Raw genomic sequence first — 21,993 nt, forward strand, 5'->3', positions numbered from 1 at the left:
TTAAGGTCAAGTGAGAAATTCTACACTCATTACAGGTGTTAGACCTTGAGACAAATAGGATCATTATTGAGACTGTCTAGTTATAAACTTCCTACAGATATTTCTGGACGTCCTTCTTTCCTTCCTTCCTTCCTCCAACTGTGCTTTCAGGTTTATGAATTTCATGAGTTTTCTGCCCTTTGTGCCAACAGGCTATTTAGAACTGGAGGTAAGAGTTCCCACCTCTACCCAAGCCTGGGCGCCACACTGTGCAGTCCAATGGCTGCTAATGAGTTACAAAGCACTTCAAAACAGCACTGGGAAGTGTGCGTGAACAATGGCGACCAGCATGTGCACTCCATTCCTGAATATCTTTTGCTTGCTGTGGTCCATTCTTGGATAACTCCTTTAGTTTTCTTGAATCTCAGTTTCCTCTGGGTAATCCACACAAAGTGCTTACCATACTCCAAATGCTTCTCTTTTGTTGGCATAATTATTGTTATTTGACTGAATATTGCTGATTATTCAGGGTTCTCAAACTCTCACATTAGAGATTATACATAGATATAGGTGTATTATATGCATCCCAAAGTCTCAGACATTCAACCAAATAGATACTGTAAATAATCACAATTATCATACCATAATTGCTGTGTAATTGTATATGTCTCTGTGTGTGGGTTCACATGTGTAGGAATACATGTGGAGGCCAGAAGACAACTTTAGATAGTAATTCTTCTGATACTCTCCACATACTGTTTTGAGACAAGGTCTCTGGTCAAAAACTTAACAAATATGCTATGTAGATTAACTAGCAAGTCCCAGGGATCCTTTGCCTCCCCATTTATAGAATTATAAGTGAATTCTACCATACTTAGTTGTCTTTTATCAGTGCCTGGGTTGTAAATCAGGTCTTCCTACTTGCATGCCAAGCAACGAGGCTTGTTTTTCTGCCTTTATAGAGATGTAGATAAATCCCTATAGTTGTTTGATAAGCCATCCTAGATAGAGGAAAAACAGGCTAAGGAAGTCATGCTTCCCTTAGTCAAAGAAATAGAATTCTAATAGGTACAAGGTAGTGGAAGGTACTACATCCGGCAAAGATAGAGAGACTAATGTTCAGAGGCTCAAGTTAATAAGTCTTTGCATGAGGTTTGTGACTAGGTCATGTGGCAGTATCTACCTTGGGAGTCTCCTACATAGAGATTGAATTTGTAGATAGAAATGAGATTAGTGACCACTGTTTTTATCAAGAAAGCAAAGGGAATTACATGTAGTGGGTGGATATGGGAAATTTATAGAAGTCCAATCAAAGGAAAGGGGATATAGCTCCTGGTAACAGAGAGGACTGAGTTGACGACTGGGTCTCCCTAATGTAGAGATTTCTAGCCTGATCGAAATCTCAGTTGAGAAAATATCAGAGAAAGTCTAAATCAATTTCACAGTTTCTCAGAATATTGGGAATAAATCTACCCCAAATACCTTGTTACACCACACTGGGCATATACTCAAAAGAAGCTCCATCATACCATGAGGACACATGTTCAGTCATGTTTATAGTCATGTTTATAGTCATGTTTATTTGTAAATCTCAGAAGCTAGAAAAACCTAGATGTTCCTCAACCAAAGAATGAATTAAGAAGATGTGGTGCATTTACACATTGGATTGTTACTCAGCTATTAAAAACAAGGACACCAGAAATTTGTAGGCAAATGGATGGAAATAGAAGAGGTCATCCTGAGTTAGGTAACCTAGTCCCAGAAAGACAAACATGGTACATACTCACTTTAAGTGGAGATTAGTTATAAAGTACAGGATAAGCATAATACAAACCACAGACCTAAGGAAGCTAAGTAACAAGGAGGGTACAAGGGGACATGCTTGAATCTCACTGAAAAGGAAAATAGATTAGACATTGGGAGTGGATGGTGGAAAAAACTGGGTGGTGGGTGATGGGAACAGGAGGGATGAAGTTGGGGGAGGACAGAGGGAGAGAATACTGATAGACAACTGGATTGGCTGGGGAATCTCTGGGACCAGCTAAAAATGGAAACTCCCAGGAATCTATAAATGTAACCCTAGCTAAGACACCTAGCAATGGGAGAGATAGAACTTAAACAGCCATTTCCTGTAACCAGACAAGGCTTCCGATGGAGGTATTGGGACAACAACCCAGCTCCAAAAGTTTAGACCTACATTTTTTCTTGCCTACAGTATGTATAAGGGGTAGGGGTTAGAGCAGAATTTGAAGGAAGAGCCAACCACTGCCTCCCAGCAATGAGACCTATGCCATGAAAGGGAGCCCACCCCTGACACTATTGATGATATTCTGCTCTGTGTGCAGACAAGAGCCTAGCATAAATGTCATCAGAGGTGCTTCGTCCACAACTATTGGACATTGAGTGTAACTTGGGAGATCCTGTGGAAAAAAAGGGAAGAAAAATGAGGGAGCCAGAGAGGTCAAAGACACTACAAGAAAACCTAGAAAGACAACTGACCTGGACCCATGGAAGCTCATGGAACTGCCAACCAGAAAGTATGCATGAGACAGACCTAAGCCCCTATGGACAAATGTAGCAGTTGTGCAGCTGTGTCTTCATGTGGGACTCCTAAATGGGGAGAAGGAGCTAACTCTGACTGCATTGCCTGTCTTTGGATTCCTTTTTCCTAATTACGATGCTTTTCTAGCCTCAGTGGAAGGGGATGTACCTAGTCTTCTTGAAGCTTCATATGCCAGGGCTGGTTGATGTCTGAGGGAGGCCTCCCTTTTCCTGAGAAGAAGGGGAGGTGGTGTGGATGGCAGTGTTGAAGGGTGAGAGGGAGGGACTAGGAGGAGGGAGGGAAGGCTACAATCAGGATGTAAATTGAATAAATAACTTAATTTTTAAAAAAGAAAATTACAGAGTCAGAATTACCCTTCATGTTTTGCTCAATATGTTACTCAGGCAAATAAAAGTAGAACTTAGTGGGCAGAAAAATTCATAATGATGAAGCTTCTCTTGAAAGAAAAAGAGATAACCCGTTGTAAGTCAGTGAGTTCAATTCAGAGTTCCTCCAAAAGTCACTCCAGTTGAGTTCCCAACTATTATCTCTCAAAGGAAATTCTTTTATTTGAACATCTCTAGGCATTTTTGGTTATAATATCTTGTTCTTCTTTGTGGCCAACCACTCTCTTAAAACTTCTGTCAGCTTCTATAACTATGAATAAAATCCCTTTTAACCAGAGATCCAAATGTACCAAGTGCCTATGCAGGGGAGAAGCAGGTGACTCAGAACTTTTCTCCGGGAAAGAGGTAAACATCTTTATAGAACCTACTTCTCTAATTACATTTACTGTGGCATTGTTTCCATCTAAATTATAGCAATTATATACCCTGATCCCATTTCAAATCATTTAATTAATGAGTAGCTAACTCCCAGTGTGTTTGGAATTCTAATGAAGCCTTTTCTTTTTGTGAGTCACCTCCCTCCTCAAATTAATCACCCTTTTCCTTCAGAAAGGCTTACTCAGTCTAGATGGTGGATTGAACAAAGTGTGTTATTTAATGTCCCAGGAAACTACATTTGTTATGGAAACCCTAACATAGCCTGGGATGATCAGAGATAGAGTAGCTTCTACTCCTTGCCTCTGCAAAGATTGCTTTAATTCCTCTAAATCTCAAGGGACACTGGATTCAATCAAATTCTTTGACCCAGAAATGAAAAGAGATAAAGCTATGGTAGCAGTCTTGAAAAATGTGATTGATTTTGCATGATTAATGCTATTCATTAATCAACCAAGAACTATATTAATTTAGTACCTGTTGTATGGAAGAAGTACTTGTGAATGCAATGATGGATGACTCTAATAGATGGATAAATCACTGACTAGAAGTTTACCAGGAGATAGCCAAATTGTGTGTCTAGAGATATACACAAGACTGGAAGAAAATACATTCTTAGAAGTTACCCTGAGAAATCCATATTCTGTATCCCATCATTTTGTGTCCACTGTACAAGAATCACCTTTGAAAAGAAGGTTGAAGAATTTAGTAAGGTAGTTGTTCGAATCCATCTAGTTAATTGCAAGGCAAAGGAGTATTAGGAACAAATCAAGCTTTCTAATTTCTCTGCAAAGCACAGACAGAAAAGCATGGGGCTATTTGTGACCAATGTCTTGTTAGCAGTGTAGACATTAGGCAGGCCAGAAGTTTATAACAAAGATTGTGCTGGTCTCTTAGGTTCATAGAGCCCAAGATGAATCTGAAGTAGAGAGACAAACACTTGGGGAAAAAATGCATGTGGCAAGGTAAAAAGGAAAACGGGAGTAATAAATTTTAATTGATTTTCCTCCTGAAAATCCATATAATGAGAAATGGCTCAGAAGATTCATTTATTTTGTTCCCGTGGTTAGGAGAACTTCCTCGGGGAACCAAAGGGCAGGGCACCTCTTTCCAGGCACTTATTTATATTTATGTATGAGGTGTCTACTTTTTTCAAGGCTCAGTGTGAAAGGGAAAAATAAAAGGCAGATTCCCACATTTAGGTATAGTGCATACTTTGGAAAACAGATTGTGAGTCAACGCCATTGAAAGACCTTGATTTAATCATTGGATGAGTCTATAGAAATGTTATCCTTTGTTGTGCCTTTGTTTCCTACAGGATTTTAAATATTTCACATGCATTATTTAACTTAAAGAGAGTTTAGACTGTATTAGTTATTATGTTTCTTTGAGTTAAGAAAAGGAACAAAATGACAATTTGCTGGTGCACCAGGTCAATGAGCTTGCCACGAAGTATGGTAACCTAAGACTGATTCCTTGAAACACACATAAGTAGAAAGAGAGAACCAGCTTTTGCAAGTTGCTTGTCCACACAGGCACATATGCAAGTATATGTATGTACACACACATAATGATAATAACATAATGATAATATTGTTAATAAATAATTATAACAATTATAATAGTAACATATAATATTATTTAATAAATAATAAAAACAATAATAATTTAAAAGGTATTTTTAAAAAGAGACAAATAACACAATTCCAAAGATGGGGTCCCAAAATGGCTTGTTGTAACAATTGTAAGGACGAGAAGTCCTATTGGTAGCAGTGAATTTAGCCAAGCTGGAAACAGAAAAGTTTTCAGGTTTAGGACTCAAGGGAAAGAGTGAAGCAGATTAACTTTTGGCAGCAAGATCTTTTTAAAACCTTTCAAATTGAAAACAAGTTTTTAATAGGAGATATTTGATCATGTTTCTCTTCTTCTCTAATTCTCCCAACTTCTCTACTACAGCTTTATGTTCTCTCCTTCTCTTACTTTCTCTTTAAAAAGAACACAGTGCATAGACAGACAGATAACAATATGATGAGCTCTGAGGAGTGATCAGGACCACACAGCAGGGGACAAGTCCCTTTTAATATGTTTCAGAGGAATGGCCGCTCATCTACTACCTGATGGGTGTGTAGGCCACAATGCATGCTGCTGTGCTGTCTTTGGACTAGCTATGAGGACAGGAAGGGCAGGAGTCTAAACAAACAATTTACTTTAGTTCTGAAAACCAAGTCATTCTAGTTTGGGAAGTCATCAAAATTCAACCAAAATGGGAGGGCTTCATGAAATAATAAGGACGAGCTGTTCTTGCCAAACTCTTGATAATTAAGTTTACATTGCAAGATCCCCATGTTTCTTCAATCAACTCCACAATCCATTTTCCATTCTTTATCCAACAACAAGAATTGCTAGGAACTGCTCTCTTCTATAGAATGCAAATACGTCCAGAAGACACCCCTAACCTTTAACAGTTTCTATTTAGTTGAAAAACAAACAAACAAACTCACAAACAACCTTGAGCAAAAATGTAAAATGTAAAAAGTGTAAAAAAAAACAAAAGTAGAACATGAAGAACCGCTGGAAGTCCCGTTGCACCTGAGATACTTTCGTGCAACCCTGGTTTATAGGTGCATAAAGTAGGAATACAAACTAAGCATTTGCTGATAATAAATCAAAAAGAAATTTGTTTTAATACAATTCTTTGATACACATATAATTTTACTACTTATAAAGATGAAAACAAATTTGCCTGCTAACGAGATAGATATGGTGCTTATTTTACGTGAAGAATTAAATCTTAACTGTAAATTTTGCACTGCGGGATGTAGAGAGCATTTCTACATCTTCAGCATTTTCCAGAGTTTGGTAGTCTGCTTTTATAATCCTCAAGGCTGAGAATGTTATTTCACATAAATACATAGAACTAAATGTCAGAAATACATCTAGGGCTATTTCTGAAACTGCTGAAAATTTTGTCACAAACCCAAGCAAAAATTCAGTTTTAAAATTTTTATGAAACTCTTTAGTAACTCAAACCCAATGGTAATATCTTAAAATTAGAGTCTATTAAAATATAATCCATAGATAAACTAACATATGATGTGCTGAAAAATGATTGTAGGGAGAATATTAAAAGTCTTTTTTTTTAAATTAATGTGTTATGCTTTTGCAAGGTGAGAAAACTCTTGCAGTAAAAACATTTGACTTCGTGATGGATAATAGTTGCAAATCTGGACTGAGGTGTTTGGGACAGCATTGCTTCAGGTGCTACTGCACAGTGTGATGACATGCTCTCAGTACAAAGACTGCACAGTGTGTGTTCAAATCCAAGGCTTCAGGGTAAATGCCTCCAGAAAGACCTGGGACTCATTGAACATTTGGTTCTGAATTAACTTCTAGTTATTACCCACTCAGAAGTCTTTTGCTGCTGCTAACTCATTCATTCATTCATGAGTCTCACATTCAGGGCTATGACCCCATGTAGAGTTGTGAAAATATGAAAGTATTTTTATAATAGTTTTTAAAACTATAATGCAACGGCATCATATGCCTCCTTCCCACGGCTGCCTCCAGTTCGTCCCATGTATCTTTTTGCTCTCTATATAATTTATGGTGTCCTTTGGAAGCAATGATCTATTGTTCAAAGTGTGGTTTAAGAACAGCATTGTCATCATCAGGGACATCAGAGAAATGCTGATATTTAGGCACCTAGGATGTACTAATGAGAACCTTGCTAGTCAACTTTCTCGTAGGCTAGATGCTTGGACCAGTACCAATTCCTATTCAGCATCAATCCTGGGAAATGATAAAGCCCCCCTTGCAGCCGCACAGTCACTAACTACCACACCCTTTCCCCTTTGACCGTCACTATTTGTTAAGAGTGTCATCTCACACATTACAAATTTTCCTACTTGTGAGCTTCTTAGAATGCCAACCTATTTCTTCTCCCTTTTCCCAAGACGTACGTATGATTACAACATTTTCAGCACAAAGATGGAAGATGACCATGAATCCTGTTGTCATCAACTTTAGTGTCCTATGGCTTCTATAACAAACTATAAACAAGACGACTTCAAAAATGGTATTTATTATTTTACCATTCTGGAAGCCAATTTCCAAAATCAAAGGATTTTTCAGGAGAACTCACTTTTTATGTCTATTTTATTTTTTTTTAAAAAAAAAACACAAGATCTGACTGTATGCATAGTGTGGGTTCCATATAGGAATTTTCATACAAATATATCATGTACTTTGACAGTATTCATCCCAGATTCTCTTTGTGGTGACTCTAGGCATTTCTTAGCTTATGCCCGTCTAAGTCCAATTTACACTTCTGTCTTCATAGGGCCTTTGCACTTACCTGCCAGCCTTCATTACCTGTTACAGAATACTTCTGCTTTTAAGATCCATCTCAGTAATGCAAGACATTCTCATCTTATTGTTATTGACTTAAGTCTGCAAGCTCCTTCTCCCAAGTGAAGTTTGATCATAGCTTCAAGGATGAGGACATGTTCATATCCCATTGAATAGCACTATTCAATCCAGTCTTTAGTATTTCTCACTCCTTTTCAAGAGTATTTACTGGCAACTACAGATATCTTTGGATGGTCTGATAAAATACATTATTTATACAGAAATAAATATGTATGTCATAAAATAGGATTTTGTTTAAAATTTAGATCATTGAACAGCAGCCTATGTGTTAGCTGAAATTGATTACTTTTAACACAGTTTTGGTCCTTTTAAAACGGCAACAACTTAGAGTAACTCTGATTTTTCCTTAGATTTGGCTAATGTAGACTAATCTTGAGTATTGCCTCTTTTGTTCTAGGTAACACAATTTTAATTTATTTTGAGATCATCTAATATCATTCATATTGTTGAAATAGTCACTAACATTGGCCACATGCATATAGATATAAACTGTTTAATGGATTCTATTATATATTCTCAGCTTTCTAAAGCTAATATCTGTTATCCAGTCTTTATGCCCGTACCAGAAGGAGTTGATCTTTCTCCCTATTACATCTTATCTTATTAAACTCTACCTGTCTGTAGACTGTCTGAATCGACTGGGTCCTGATTCTACCATAAAGCATATTGATTGTTATTTCTAGCTGTGTGTCACTGGAAAGTTAGATTTCTATGGATAAGCATTATTTTCATGTCTTTAAGCCATTTAATAAGAATGATGAACAAGGAAACGCAGACAACAGAACCTTGCAAGCTGCTTACCCATACCTCCCTTCTCTTGATTTCAATACATTGATTAGGTGTTGTTCAACCACATCACTTTACTAGCTGCTTGGTCACATTTTAAATTTTTTCTTCAGAACTGCTCGGCAGATCCTGTCATCTGCCTTGTTGATGTCCAGGTAAATCATGTACTTTGTATTTTCTTCTTTCAGCCTAGTAATCATCTTATAGAAATGAATAGGATTAATTTGACATGATGTATGTTGTGAGCCATGAAATAACTGTTTAGAGTAAGGAGAAATGTTTGCTTTAACATGACTAACATCCTGATACTCAGATCATTCCAGTCAAGGAAGGTTTAATGCAGCAAATCAGGTGTGAACAGGGTAGGATTTTGATATGTGAGTAGAGAAAAAAGAGGTATTTGTCAAAATCATCTTCAATATTTTAATTTTTTACTGATCCAGTTATTAATTTAGCTCTCTTATTGCCAAGCAAGAAGAACCTTATCATAAGAGGTAGTTGTTTTGTTAGAAGTTTAATGGAGTTCATATGGTGATGCATTCATACAATCCCAGAGGTGGGGATATAACATAATCTTCTTAGCAGGAGGTGGAGGCAGTAAGATCAGAAGTTCAAGGCCATCCTTAGCTATATCTATTGCAGTCCGTCTGAGGTACATGAGACTCTGCCTCAGAAACAAAAAACCTAAAATATATCAATAAAGTAAATGACTTGCTCCCTCTGAATAGATTCAAAACTAAATAATGGGAATACCTTAGTGGAAGACATAATGTCTCTGTATTGGGTTTAGAAACTAATGTATTTAGCAAGAATTTAAAAAAAGAAAAAGACATAGAAATGTCAGGGGAAAACATAGTATTTGTTATATATGTGGAATATTCTAGGCTCAATGCGTCTAGACAAGCTAAGGTTCATAAACAAGCTAAGGTTTTAAAAAGACAAGCAGTCTTGATAAAGTCTGGCCCTCAGTTTCTCCCTCAAAGTCCATATAATCTTTTAGATAAGGCTGTAAACTTTTCATTTAATTTCTATCTGATAATACATTCAAAGCTGTTTCCCAAGATTTATTTTAAGTTAGATGATCTACAAAACCAATCTTATTTTTCCCACATTTTACAATTTATCGTAGTCCTCACTCCCCTCCTGCAAGAATCTTCATCTTCCAGAAAGTCAAAGGAAATGTCCCAAAGAGAAATTCCTTGATTATCAGGATAAGACTATCTAAGTGAGGGCAGAGAAGACTGAAGGTCTGGTAATGTGATTGAAGCTTGCTAAAATGGACAGCCTCCAGTTATTTGAAAGACTTCACTTGTTCTGAGTTCCCAGCATGGCCGTCCTCACTTCCTCTCCATCACAGTGATAGATGCCTTGCACTATAATCTCATGACATGCCACCCTAGCAGAGAATTGATGGTCAGTCTTTTTTTTTTTTTCATTTTTTTCTAGAATGATTGATCATTCATATTTATAGGCCTATCAACAACTGGGCTTTACAAAGGTCAGTATTGATTATCTGGACCACTCAGATGGCATTCTTCATTACTATACATAAATATGACTTTCTTTTATTGGAATGGTATGATTTTTCAAGGAAGGCAGACAGAGAAAAAGCATTCATATGAGTCATATAGTGAGAATTTCAATTAAACTGCACAGAGATGGTCACAGGATTTTAGCATCAGTAGGCTCATAGTTAGGTAATATATTTTTATATTTCCAGTATACACAAATATGTAGACATGCATATGAACAAGCACACACACACACAAACACACACAAATTGTTTTATAGATGAGGAAACTATTCCTATCACTGGACATGGACAGACAGACTACTAGTCCTGACATTGTATGGACTTTGTCCATACAAAGAAATGTAAAATCTCTGTGTTACAAAATGCAAGAACTGGCTTCATGTGGGTGGTAGATTATTTTAACGCTTCCTATAAAGCACACACAGTAATTTTGAGAGAGCCTAACCTACTATGGTTGACAGCCACGTGGCTGGAGATATGAAACCCCAGGACATTGAGTAGAGAGAGACCATTCTGCTAAGGACCTCACTTTGGAGGGATGAATCGAGTCTAGGCTGTCCTGAGAGCCCCCTCTGGAGTTTGCTTTTTTACTCACTCACATTGGGCTTGTCTTTTACATTTTTTTCCCTCCACACTTAGAGTTTTTGGCCACTTCAGCCTGCGCTCCGAATGGCAGTTGGTGAAAGTGGACTACAAGTCTATCTTCAGCCGGCGCTGTACCAAGGAGGACTTTGAGACTTGGCACCTGCTCAATCAGGTACCCCTGCAGTGGGATGTGCTGGCCTCTCTGGCAGCAGAACTACTTCCATCTGGATTAAGTCTTCTGTGATCTGATTATCCTAGGAAAGAGAGGCAGTGTGTCACTTGAACATGCGGGTGTGACTATGAGGGAAATGATTGTAAATATCCAGGCCCAACAGGGGTAGAAAACCTAAATCCCAGGATTGTATATACTCATCAGGCCACTGAACTTTCTGGAGGAGAAGATTTGGTAATAACTTAGGATGAGTACCAGGCAGTTAGGAAGGAAGATAGTATGGAAGGTAGATGCTTATCTGCCCTGCCATTTTGGAAGGTGAGATTGTGTCTCAGGACAGCTTGGAGTAAGGGCCCTATAGCACCCAGAAAACGGGTACTGAGAAAAGATGCATGATGAATAGGTCTAGTGATGGCAGATTTATTATCATGTAGCATAGGCAAACTTCTCTATTTTCCCAACTTTTGAATCCTTACACTATATACCATCTTTTATTCTTTGCCCTTGTCTAAGACTTAGGACTCTATTGTAATCATTTATGAGAGTGAAGGGGGAGCAGAGGAAGATTGAAGGGGGAACAGAGAAAGAAAGAGAGAGGGGTGATTATACACATGGGATCAGCCTCAATTTTACTGTAAAGATAGTATAAACAGTAAAAACAATATACCAGACCTTGCCTTCTTATTCCTTTAGCTGCCAAAGCCATTTGGATAATGGCATGCTGGTTACTAGAGTCTGAAGTATTTGTGTTTTCCACAAAGTTGGAGAAGAAACAATATTACATAGACATCACAGATAAGATGTGTACAGGGGTGGACCTGGGCCGGCCATCCTTAGTGGTTCTTTCATTGGATCATAAAAAATTTGTCCTTGAAACTTCTGCATGGTTACTGAGAAATGAGATTGCTACATTGAATAATACTAAAGGCGAGTGGTTTTGTTGACCAACTAGCTTATTTCACCTGCTGTGTGTTTTATTGCCTGTCTCACTATGGGCTTCTCTTTAAGGGAGAGCCTTGTGTCATGGGGGAAAGGAAAATATTCAAGAAACGCAAGCCAGGCGCTCAGTGTGCCCTTGGCAGAGAGTACTCTGGGTCGGTGGTATCAGAACCCTGTGTCTGTGCGGACTGGGACTTCGAATGGTGAGTCCTTTGAAATTTCATCTTGAGTCACAACTAGGTATTTACCTTGTGGGTGGGGTTGGTGGAGTTAGTAAAGTTAGACCCAGATGCAGGATGTACATCTGTGGTCCTTAGCTGATGGGCCAGGCAGGAAGTCTGCATCACCTGAAGGGGAGACGTTGATGGGGAATGGCAATGGTGCCTGAGCAACATTTCCTACAGCCTTTCCCTTCTCTCCTCAGCTCCAGTGAGTAGCTCTATTAGTCCTGTAGAAGTGGGGAAGGACACTGGTGTGGTTTAAAGAGCTACTGCCCTAGGGAGTTGTCTTTATATATATTCTCTCAAATCACACTCCTATGTGTGAGCATGCTGTCTTCAGTTCCTCTGATTTTTATTTTTAACTTACATATAGTATTTGCAGATATTTATAGGACAGCATACTAGTTTGTACACAAATAACACTGTGATGGTCATGTTTAGGTAACTAGCATTTTCATCTGCTCGCAGGTTGATCAATTCTTTGTGTTGGAATTCTTTGGACTCTTTCATTTTTGACTCCAACTCTGCCTCTAATGACAATGGAAAAGTACAACTTCTAGAACTCTGATATCTAATCTTTCCTACAATTGATGAGTCCCAAATATGAAAATTTCTTACCTCCAGCTCTCAGCTTCCTTCTCCTCTGAGAGATCAGACTGTCAATCTACATGGCATGCATTTTGTTTTCTAAGAGAGATCGCATAGTTACTGTGGTTGAAGAATCCTTTTTACTAGAAGACAGTCATGGCCCAGTTTCTCCCATTTCAAGTAAACCCACAGCCACTTACATAGTGGTTGAGATAAAGTCCCAGGAGAGATTGATCTCTTTTCTCCCTGCCCGGAGGTCCAGGCCATCAAGGAGCTCTTTCAGGTTCTCCCTCCAAAACACTCTGCCCATAAAAGCACTTCTCTTCCTTTTTATAGCCCTTATTATCACTCTAACTTCAGCTTCCCCATTGTACCCTTAAAATCCTGGATGTGTATCTGCAACCCTAGCTACTGGATCAGGTACACATTTTTTGTTTTAAATTCCAAATCAGATCTTATTATTCCCGTACTTAAGTTGATGAGTTCTTCTCTCCCTTAAGGTACTGTACTGTTGTAGGCCCTTTGGCCTGGTGTCCTTTTCTATCTAATTTACTTTTTTATTGATCTTCCTTCATTTGCTTTATTAAAGCCACAGGACCATCTGCAGTCATTAATCCAAGCTCATTCCTGGGAAAAGGAGTGGAGACTACAAAGTTTTCCCCCAAGTTTCAGCATGGCTGACAGACACATTGTAGTCTCTCAGGTTTCTTCACAATTTTTAGCTTCTTTGAACTGCTGAAGATGCTTTGTTCCATGTATATACCCTGGTGCTCTCTAGCATAGCACCCTGTTTTTGTCTTGTTAATTTTCACCCTATGAAGTGATGGTGCTTTTGAATTTTTGTTATCATCTGTCTTTTCCCAGTGGAATGTAAGTGTTATGGATGGAGGAGCTTTTGACCTCTTTCACTGTTAAAATCCCAGTGCCAGCTCCACAGCAAACCCTTAACAAAGAGTTGTAACGTGTTTCTGAATGTTGTTCTTAAGAGAGTCAAAACGTCCCCACTTCTGGGAACATGTGCCTCACCCTCTGGTCTCAGGTAGATGAATGCTTCCTCTGTACTCAGTCAGAAGCTGAAGTTCCATTTGATAATATATATTGATTATCCTGGGTTAGAAGAAACAGCTAGTGTTCAGACAACAGCCCATAGGCAGGGCAGGAGATGGGGCAGTGGCAGAGGTGGGTTTGGTGTTCTGTGGTGCAGAAGAGCAAAGTAGTATTGCAGAGGGCAGAGCTTCTCACCCTACACACAGCCTCCCTCCTCCCATCTCCGTTTTATCTAACTATGGTCTAGATGCTACCTTTTTATTCCTGAATTACTAGAACTCTAATGGATGACTGGAAGTCACTCGTGTAGGGTGATCTTGCCTCCTCTCTATCCATTCTTCATTCTTTCATACCCTGGCTTCAGTGAGATTTATTAAAATGAGATGTACCAAATGGAGTTTAAAATTTAAACATCAGGGTCCTTTTTGGGTTAAAAGAACTTTTGAAAGCAAAAATATTTTCATGGCTGGGAAAATATTTTTAATTAGGAACAGCAGACTAGCATATAATCATCTCAAGTAGAAATATAATGTGGATAATGTATTTCTTACTTTTTTTCACCGTGGTAACAAACTATCTGAAAGAAGCCACTATAAAAAAGCTGTTATCAAGGCTCATCATCCTGAGCAGGAGTAAGTGCTGGGTCTCTGCAAATAAGAGGAGGGCAAGAAAATAAAAGCAGACAGGAAGTCAGGCTGAGAGTCAGTCAAGTCCTTAAAGCCTACCCCTAGTGACTCACTTTTTCCATAGAAGATATACTTCCTAAAGTTGCCACTGCCTGTCAAAACACCACTGCTAGCTCGGAACCAAATATTCAAGCTGATGCGTCTATGTGACATTTCACATTCAAAGCACAACACATATCAATGTATTGAGACCATGAATTTCAGAGTACCTGGAGTCCTTCCCAGATGGAGTCCACTGAGGTCCACTCCCTATGAGCATGTCACACTACAGATTCCACTGTGTTCCCTAGAGCCAAAGTAGACTTTTACCCACTTCCAAGAGGACTCCCAAGTAAGGTTAAAGAGACTATAATATAGCATTTCTTTCCTTAACTGATTCTATCCCCTGGCCAGTATAAAAATCCCAACACTTATATTCGTAAGGTTTCATTTGGGGAAATTTTCTCAATTTCTGTGTCTTTATTTCTTTGGCCTTGAAATAAAGATACATAACATGCATCTCATCAGGTCCTAGGGAGAAGTAAATGAATTAGTAAATGAATGAGGGCAGATCATTACTATAGCTAAGGTGCTTACCCAAGCTGTTCACAACATAAACCTACAACATACGGTAGCTGCTGCAGCTGCTGGAGTTGGGATCTGAACCCCAGAGTTTAAATGATCTCCTAGGATTCATATCACATACATCAGAGCTGATAGGACCAAGTGAGCATTCTTTTCAAGGCCGCCCCTTTGGGTGTTATGTAATTATTTTAATGCTACTGACAATACTTAAAGTAGTTTTGAGCCCTTCTTGGGGACTTCTGTCAGAATCTAAGTGAAATAGGTTAGAGGGAAGAGGAGGGAACTCTTTCAAAGCATTTCACGGTTCTTATATTTGTGCTGCTAGAGGTCTCACCCATACTCAAAGCACTGTGATGTCAGTGTCTTTACCTTTGCCGTCTTAATGAGAAGCAAATGAACAGTCTGTTTCATAAGTTACCTAACCACAGTTACATAAGTGGTAGAGACAGAGTTGAGGTTCAAACCCAGGGATGGCTAAACCTTATCTTGCTGCTTCTCTGTCATCTGTTGCTCAGAAAAGCACGTAGGCCTTATTACTGGAGATTCCTTTTATGTTTGAGAAGAAATAGGGTCTCTCCATTTAGATCCTCTCAAATTAAAACTCATCTCCAAATGACCCAGGCTGATTGCTCTAACTTAATATAGACTATTTCATTAACTCCAAAGACAATATCAAATAAAAAAAAATTACCATTGCTAGTGGAATTGTAATAGGTATTGGGTCTCCAAGTAGACATTATGGAATTTTATATATAAGCTACTGGATTTTGACATTTCTATTATCAATCATACCTTATATTAAAAAGAAGGCAGAGAAAACTTTCTATTGATACAGAATCAGTCAAAATGAAAGACCTGGTCTTGATGCCTGGTAACCATGAAATAAGAATAACAGAGGTCATGTGACCTGTGTGATTGTACTATTTCTGGGTATGGAAGTAGCAATTTTTGATGATGATTCCAGGGCTATTAACAGTGGTTTAGTGTTAATGTTTGAAATTTTTCTCAAGTATCAGTATTGGCTTAGGATAGTTTTTTATCTGTCTTACTCTCTTACTATCTTACTCTCTGCCCCTTCTCTTCCTGACCCCTTTCTCCCTTACCCCTTTCTCTTCTCTCTCTACTTTCCTGGCTCTCTCTCTGTCTCTCTGTCTGTCTCTGTCTGTCTCTGTCTCTCTCTCTCTCCTTTCCAACTCTCCTTCCCATACCCTAAATAAACTCCATACTACCAAAAAAAAAAAAGTTTTTCACAGCTGAGGGAGATGGCTCAGCAGTCAGGGGATGTGTTTTTCTTGCAGAGGATGGGGTTCAGTCCCCAGCCTCCACATGGTGATTTACAAGCATCTGTAACTCCAGTTTCAGGGCAACTGATGCTCTTCTCTGACCTCCACAAGTACTAGGTATATATACCATGCCAATGCCATGAATGCAAGGAAAACGCTAACACACAAAATCAAAGAAATAAATTTTTAAAAAGTAAAATAAAATATCTTTTTTCAAGTCTAGTTTGTCTTGGTCTTTAGTGTTAAACCTGGAAAGCAGCATGTGAGCATGGTATGACAGCCTGACTCCCATGATCCCCTTGTGGGAGTTTCCAATCCAATCAGGTCCAGCCATTATCACACATATTGCATTTAGGTGTACCCCTAAGCCAAAGCAGGGCACTTCTATGTTGCCCCAGGTAACATGTAAGGCTCAGAGGGCAACAGAGAGAACATTACTTACTTCAGTAAGTTTAGGAAGGTTGAAAGCTGCAAGTGGTGTGTTTAATATCTCCATATTGGCAAGAGCTAAAGGACACACAACATGGTTTTACAAAGGGAAGATAAGTTTGCTTAAAGGGGATATTTATTGAGCCTCAAAAGTATCTATCTGCAGAACAAAAGGTTTAGGTAAAAAGTGTAAGCATCATGGAAGACTGAGGTTTCTACTCAGAAGCTTAAAAGATTCCCAGGCTCTTTACAGCTTGCCATGAAGTCTTCACTAGGGCACTGTCGAGTCACTGGTCTGGTCACTGGAACAAATTCCCACTGGGAAGAGAACCAAGATTGCCAATAGAGTCTCAGGTGCTAGAGAGGGGTTTGGTCTAAAGCTTTGGGAGGGTCCCTATAGAGGCTAGTCCTCTTCTAGGGGAGGGGATTTGCTAGTGATAGAACAGGAAGCAGTTGCCCTTATCCAATCCTTTTGCTCATTCAATGGTAGTTTCGGTTGAGCACCTATTATGTACCAGGTGTTGTAATAGTCTTTTATAGGAATAATCTTAATTTTCTTATCTAGCTCTTAGAAGAGTTAGGCATTTTATAGATGGAGACAGACACATAGAGAGCTTCATTCACTCAAGACAATAATATTCTAATTTCTGACCTAGAATGTCATGATAGATTCTTCCATGTTTAGCAATGGATTCATATCCACAGGGTGAGTTTATCCAGTGGAGAGGCAAAATACACAGCAAAAAAGTATTTGGGGTGCCATACATAATTTTAGGTGTACCTACAGTCAACTGGGCTTTGGTTTTATGCATATAGAATACAAGTGAGCGTGCTTTTGTTTCCTACAATGCACAAGCTAAAGTATAAACAAGGTAATAAACAATGTATAAATGAGAGTAACTGCCTCAGAAGATGACATAACAGAAAACAAAAAAAAAAAAGAAGATAATAAAGAATTGAGTTTTATGATCCAGTACGGAGTCCATTACAGTAGCTGCTAGTCACATGTGATTGTTTGCATTAAAATAAAATTAAATTAAAATGCAATTTCTTAGCTGCTCTGGTTAGTGGTTATCATAATGGAGCATAGCTGTATGAAATATTTTCACTGTAGAGGGTTCTGTGAGACAGAGCTGCTTTTATCACAGGTGGAAAGGTGCTTAGAGCAAAGAGATCATTGGACAAAGAGATCACGTGTAATTATGGATGGCTTCTCTCAGTGAGTAGTAATGGAGCTATACCAATTAACTAAATAAAATAAGTCTATCTTTAGGGAAGTGAGCAAAAGACTGACTTAAACAGAGCAGATAAATATGAAAGCTGTTAGCAGGGAGGAGAATAAGGCAGATGACCACAATGGAATTAGATCAAAAGAAATGCTTAAGGGATGGCTGTCTGGTTTTCTGAGTAATTTTTTGGCTAACGATACAATGATCTCTTTGTCTACGGCCGTGTCTGGGTGGGTTCATGCTTTACCCAGTGAGGATGGTGAATGTTATTCTTGTGCTAGCTGCTTCTGTTTTATGAGTGCTCCCACTGTGCCTGAAAAGAGCCACCCAATTCCAAGCTCTCCCTAAATGCACCCCTAGAATGGAATCAAAGCATCTGTCAGTCACATGTCCTGCAGTCTCAGCAGCTAGGTGGAGATGTATAGGGAGAATGGGGTCAGAGATACTGGGCTGGCCTGTGCCTCAGTTGAGATGCACACAGACCCTAAGGCTTGTTGGGAAGAGGCCTTGGCTTCCTGACTGGTGGAGTTTCAGAGTGGGGCTTAGCTTAGTAGTTAAGAACATGCACTTTTCTTGCAGAGGAGCTGATATTATTTCCTAGCATGCACGTTGTGTGGCTCACGAGCACATGCAACTCCAGCTCCAGGGGGTCCAATGCCTACATAGACACTGGACTTGTGTGCACTTTCACATGTGTGTGCATGCATGCGTGCACTCATGCATGCATGTGTGTGCACACACACTTAAAAATAAAAGAAATCTCTTTTTTGTTAGGTTTCAGAATGTTCTTGCAGGCAGAGTCCACCTTCTGATTAAGTGGTAACCCTCGGGACTATGCTAATGTTAAACACAAATCAGCAGTCTTAATCACCACTATATGCCAGGAGTAGCTTTGTGCAATGTCTGGCAAGTCATTCATCTTCTTATGTTTCTTTACAGTCTAGAGCTGAGGGGGTTGGATCTTTGGATCCATGCTGTAAACTACCCTTCCTATGCTCTCTGTCTTTCTTTCTCTCTCTCTCTCTCTCTCTCTCTCTCTCTCTCTCTCTCTCTCTCTCTCTCACACACACACACACACACACACACACACACAGAGATACAATTTTCAACTTCTGAACTGTCCTTGCAATTTCTCTTTCTCAATCTGAGGCTTTTCCTTGAGGGGGTGGGGGTGGGTGTTGGACCATATGCATATTTTAGAAATGGACAGATTTTTCCTGATACAGGTAGACATTCAACTGCTTTTATAATCAAGCACCACACAGGGGTAAATTATGTCTCGAAGTGAACTGCCTGTGTGCCTGCAGAATCTGGCAGCATGCTTCCCTGAGGCAAATCAGTCTTTCTGGTGTATTCTGGTCAAATCTCACAATTCATCAGCTCCCACCTTTTCCCAGGAAGCTGGGACATAGGCTGTTTGTTTGTTTGTTTGTTTAAATCCTGCAGACTCATGAGCTGGGAGGAAGGCTGGACAGTGTGAAAGAGTTAATATGCATTTAGCAGAAATTAATGAAGAAGCCCACAGCTTGGAGGCAGCCAGTTTCGGCAAGTGTTGTTAAATATTAATGAGGTGCTTTTGCTCTTTGGGGCAGAGAAGCATGCTTGATGCACCTTTTTTTAATTACTGCAGTGCTAACAGGTAGCAGAGCTGAACAGAACTGCTGAAGATGGCTACATTTCGCCAAGAACCTTGAAAACATTTCTACCCTCCCCGCGGCTGCTTAAGAGAAGCATCTTTCCTTTATAGATTCCCAGTATTTTCTAGGGTCAGCAGGACTGGTCAACAGATTCATCTTATAAAGGAATAGAGGAATTTTCTAGAAGAAAATTCTAGAGACATTGGGTTGCACATACCACAACCCAATGTCTCTATGCATAAATAGTGCTTGAAATTCAACATTTAGTGGTGTGCTGACAAATGTTTAACTCTTTGGGAACAAACACTGGGTGCTGTACACATTCCCACAATGGCTGATTTCAGCATTATACTAATGAATAAAGAACTGAGCAGACACGGCCAGTAGCTTCGCTTTATATAGTATTCCTTCTAACCACATGCATGGGTATAAAAGACCCTGAGAACATAAACAAAATAACAATATTCATGTGTTACTTAACATATGTTACATGTGTAAAATCATATATACAGTGTTTTAGTTATATAATACTAAAATACAATAAAGCAGTAGATTATGTTTTCTGTATTTATTGACTTTTAAATATAATTTATGTGAATGAAATGTCATATAATTTAAATTTTAATAATGGCTTTAACAACCATAATTACCTTGCAAAATTCTCACAATTTTCGAAGTCAGATCTCATGGACTATTACAAGCTACACTAAGTCCAGATGAACTATGAGCCATGTGCTCTCTTCTCGTGGTTCACACACTGGACAAAGGATTCACCTGGCAGAAGTATCTCTTTAAATTTCTGTTCTTCTAGCTTCATTGAACCATGGTTGAATCAAAGTTGCTCTTGATTCTGCCTTTCAATTGACTGGCAACTCTGCTCATACCCATTACACTCATCTCTTGAGCATTTGGAGGTACTTTCTGCAGTTAACTCTCTAGTATCTTGGACAAGAAGACTTTCTTCTTGCAGAAATAGACACAATTCAATGGGGGGTAATTAGGGGGATTGTGTTTTAATGCACCTATGACATTATTTTACTCAATAGCACTTGTAATAGATGATTCAACTGTTGAAATCAGTGATATATATATATATATATATATATATATATATATATATATATATATATATATATATACCATTTCAGGTCCAACATGTTTGTGATGGCCCCCAAAATTGCATGTAGTAAACTAGTGATAGGCTCATACAACCTAGATATTAGAAGATAATAAAAAAGAAACCACAAAACACAGAAAATAAAAGTAGTGATCCATGTCCATGGTATATCATACTAAAGGAAGAAAGAAAGAAAAGAAAGAAAGAAAGAAAGAAAGAAAGAAAGAAAGAAAGAAAGAAAGAGAGAGAGAGAAGGAAAGGGCTAAAAGGTAACTAGAAGTAGGCTGGGGTTACTATGCGGATAGTAAAGAATGTGAAGTCAATACTTCTTTATGCTGTGTTAGGTTTGGTTGGAGTGTGAGATATATTCTCAAAGGAATGAAGAAATAATTGATGGCAGGCCTTGGTACAGGTACTTGGTTTGTTTGCTACATAGTACACAGTGAACAATAAATGAGTCATTGTTGTGTTTGGATACCTGTCTTTCTTCCATCCCTATTCTGCATTCACTTGGATAATTTACCAATGTTCTCAGTGGACTTTCACAAACCATTAGTTCATAGACAATGTAAGAAGAAAATGAAAATATATCAGTGCAGGACAGAGAGTGATGTGCCTTCTCCCATGCTTCCTTGACACTCAGTGGGTTGATATCAGATACTGAGGTTGCACTATCTGGTTTTCAGGGATCCTCTTGTATTGGAATTTGGAAGCATGGACCAAGAGAGGGTGTTCTCAGTGGGAACCAGCTCTGGCTGGTTCTAAGAATTTAATCTCCTCCATCCACTTTATTACTCTTATATTTTGACATTTACACATCTGAAAACCTTATAAAACCCCAAGAAGGAGGGGCATACTATTTGGCCTCGGGTGCTGTGCCTCTGATCCTGTAGAAGCATGGAAAAGAACTCTAGTTTTGTTTTATGCTTAAGAATGTATTGGCTATCTTAACAAAAGAAGTCTGAATTCCTGTGGGCATACATGTGAATATAAACACACACAAGCTTGAAAGCAGTTGAATTTAAAGTAAAAATGAATATAAATTCTGTGAAATCAATTTTCAGACAGTACATATTGAATTGTTACATAGAAATTTATCGTGACCTTTAAAGACATCTTCCTGCTTGCCATTTACTTATTTAATTAATTTTGTGATTCAAAGTATGATTTTTAAATGTATAGTGTCCCCCCTCCCCGCCCCCAGTGCTCACTGCTGAGCCATTGCAGCTGTTATATATTTGAATTCACTTACTTTTTAGTCTGAATTTTTTCAATAATCTGATTTTCTCTCTAGACTGTAATTCTAAATAATGAGACCATTCCTAAAAGCGTATTTTTTTTTAAAGACAAGGGTATTTGCCTCATTTGGGCTAATTAAAACAATGAGTTATGACTTTGGGGAGAAAGTGGGACCTGTATATATTTATGGATGCCTTTGGGTGTTT

At 38.7% G+C, this 21,993-nt stretch overlaps 1 protein-coding gene across 1 annotated transcript in view; it reads left to right on the forward strand.

Moving 5' to 3' along the window:
- Sorcs3 (sortilin related VPS10 domain containing receptor 3) overlaps positions 1 to 21,993 on the forward strand; it is a 588,549-nt gene that overhangs the window by 521,610 nt on the left and 44,946 nt on the right. Inside the window, exons 15-16 of the mRNA XM_076924035.1 lie at positions 10,691 to 10,808; positions 11,817 to 11,950. Coding sequence (XP_076780150.1) covers positions 10,691 to 10,808; positions 11,817 to 11,950 — 252 coding nt within the window. The remainder of the gene's footprint in view (positions 1 to 10,690; positions 10,809 to 11,816; positions 11,951 to 21,993) is intronic.

The sequence above is a fragment of the Arvicanthis niloticus genome, chromosome 1, assembly GCF_011762505.2.
Source record: "Arvicanthis niloticus isolate mArvNil1 chromosome 1, mArvNil1.pat.X, whole genome shotgun sequence".
NCBI classification, from domain to species: domain Eukaryota; kingdom Metazoa; phylum Chordata; class Mammalia; order Rodentia; family Muridae; genus Arvicanthis; species Arvicanthis niloticus.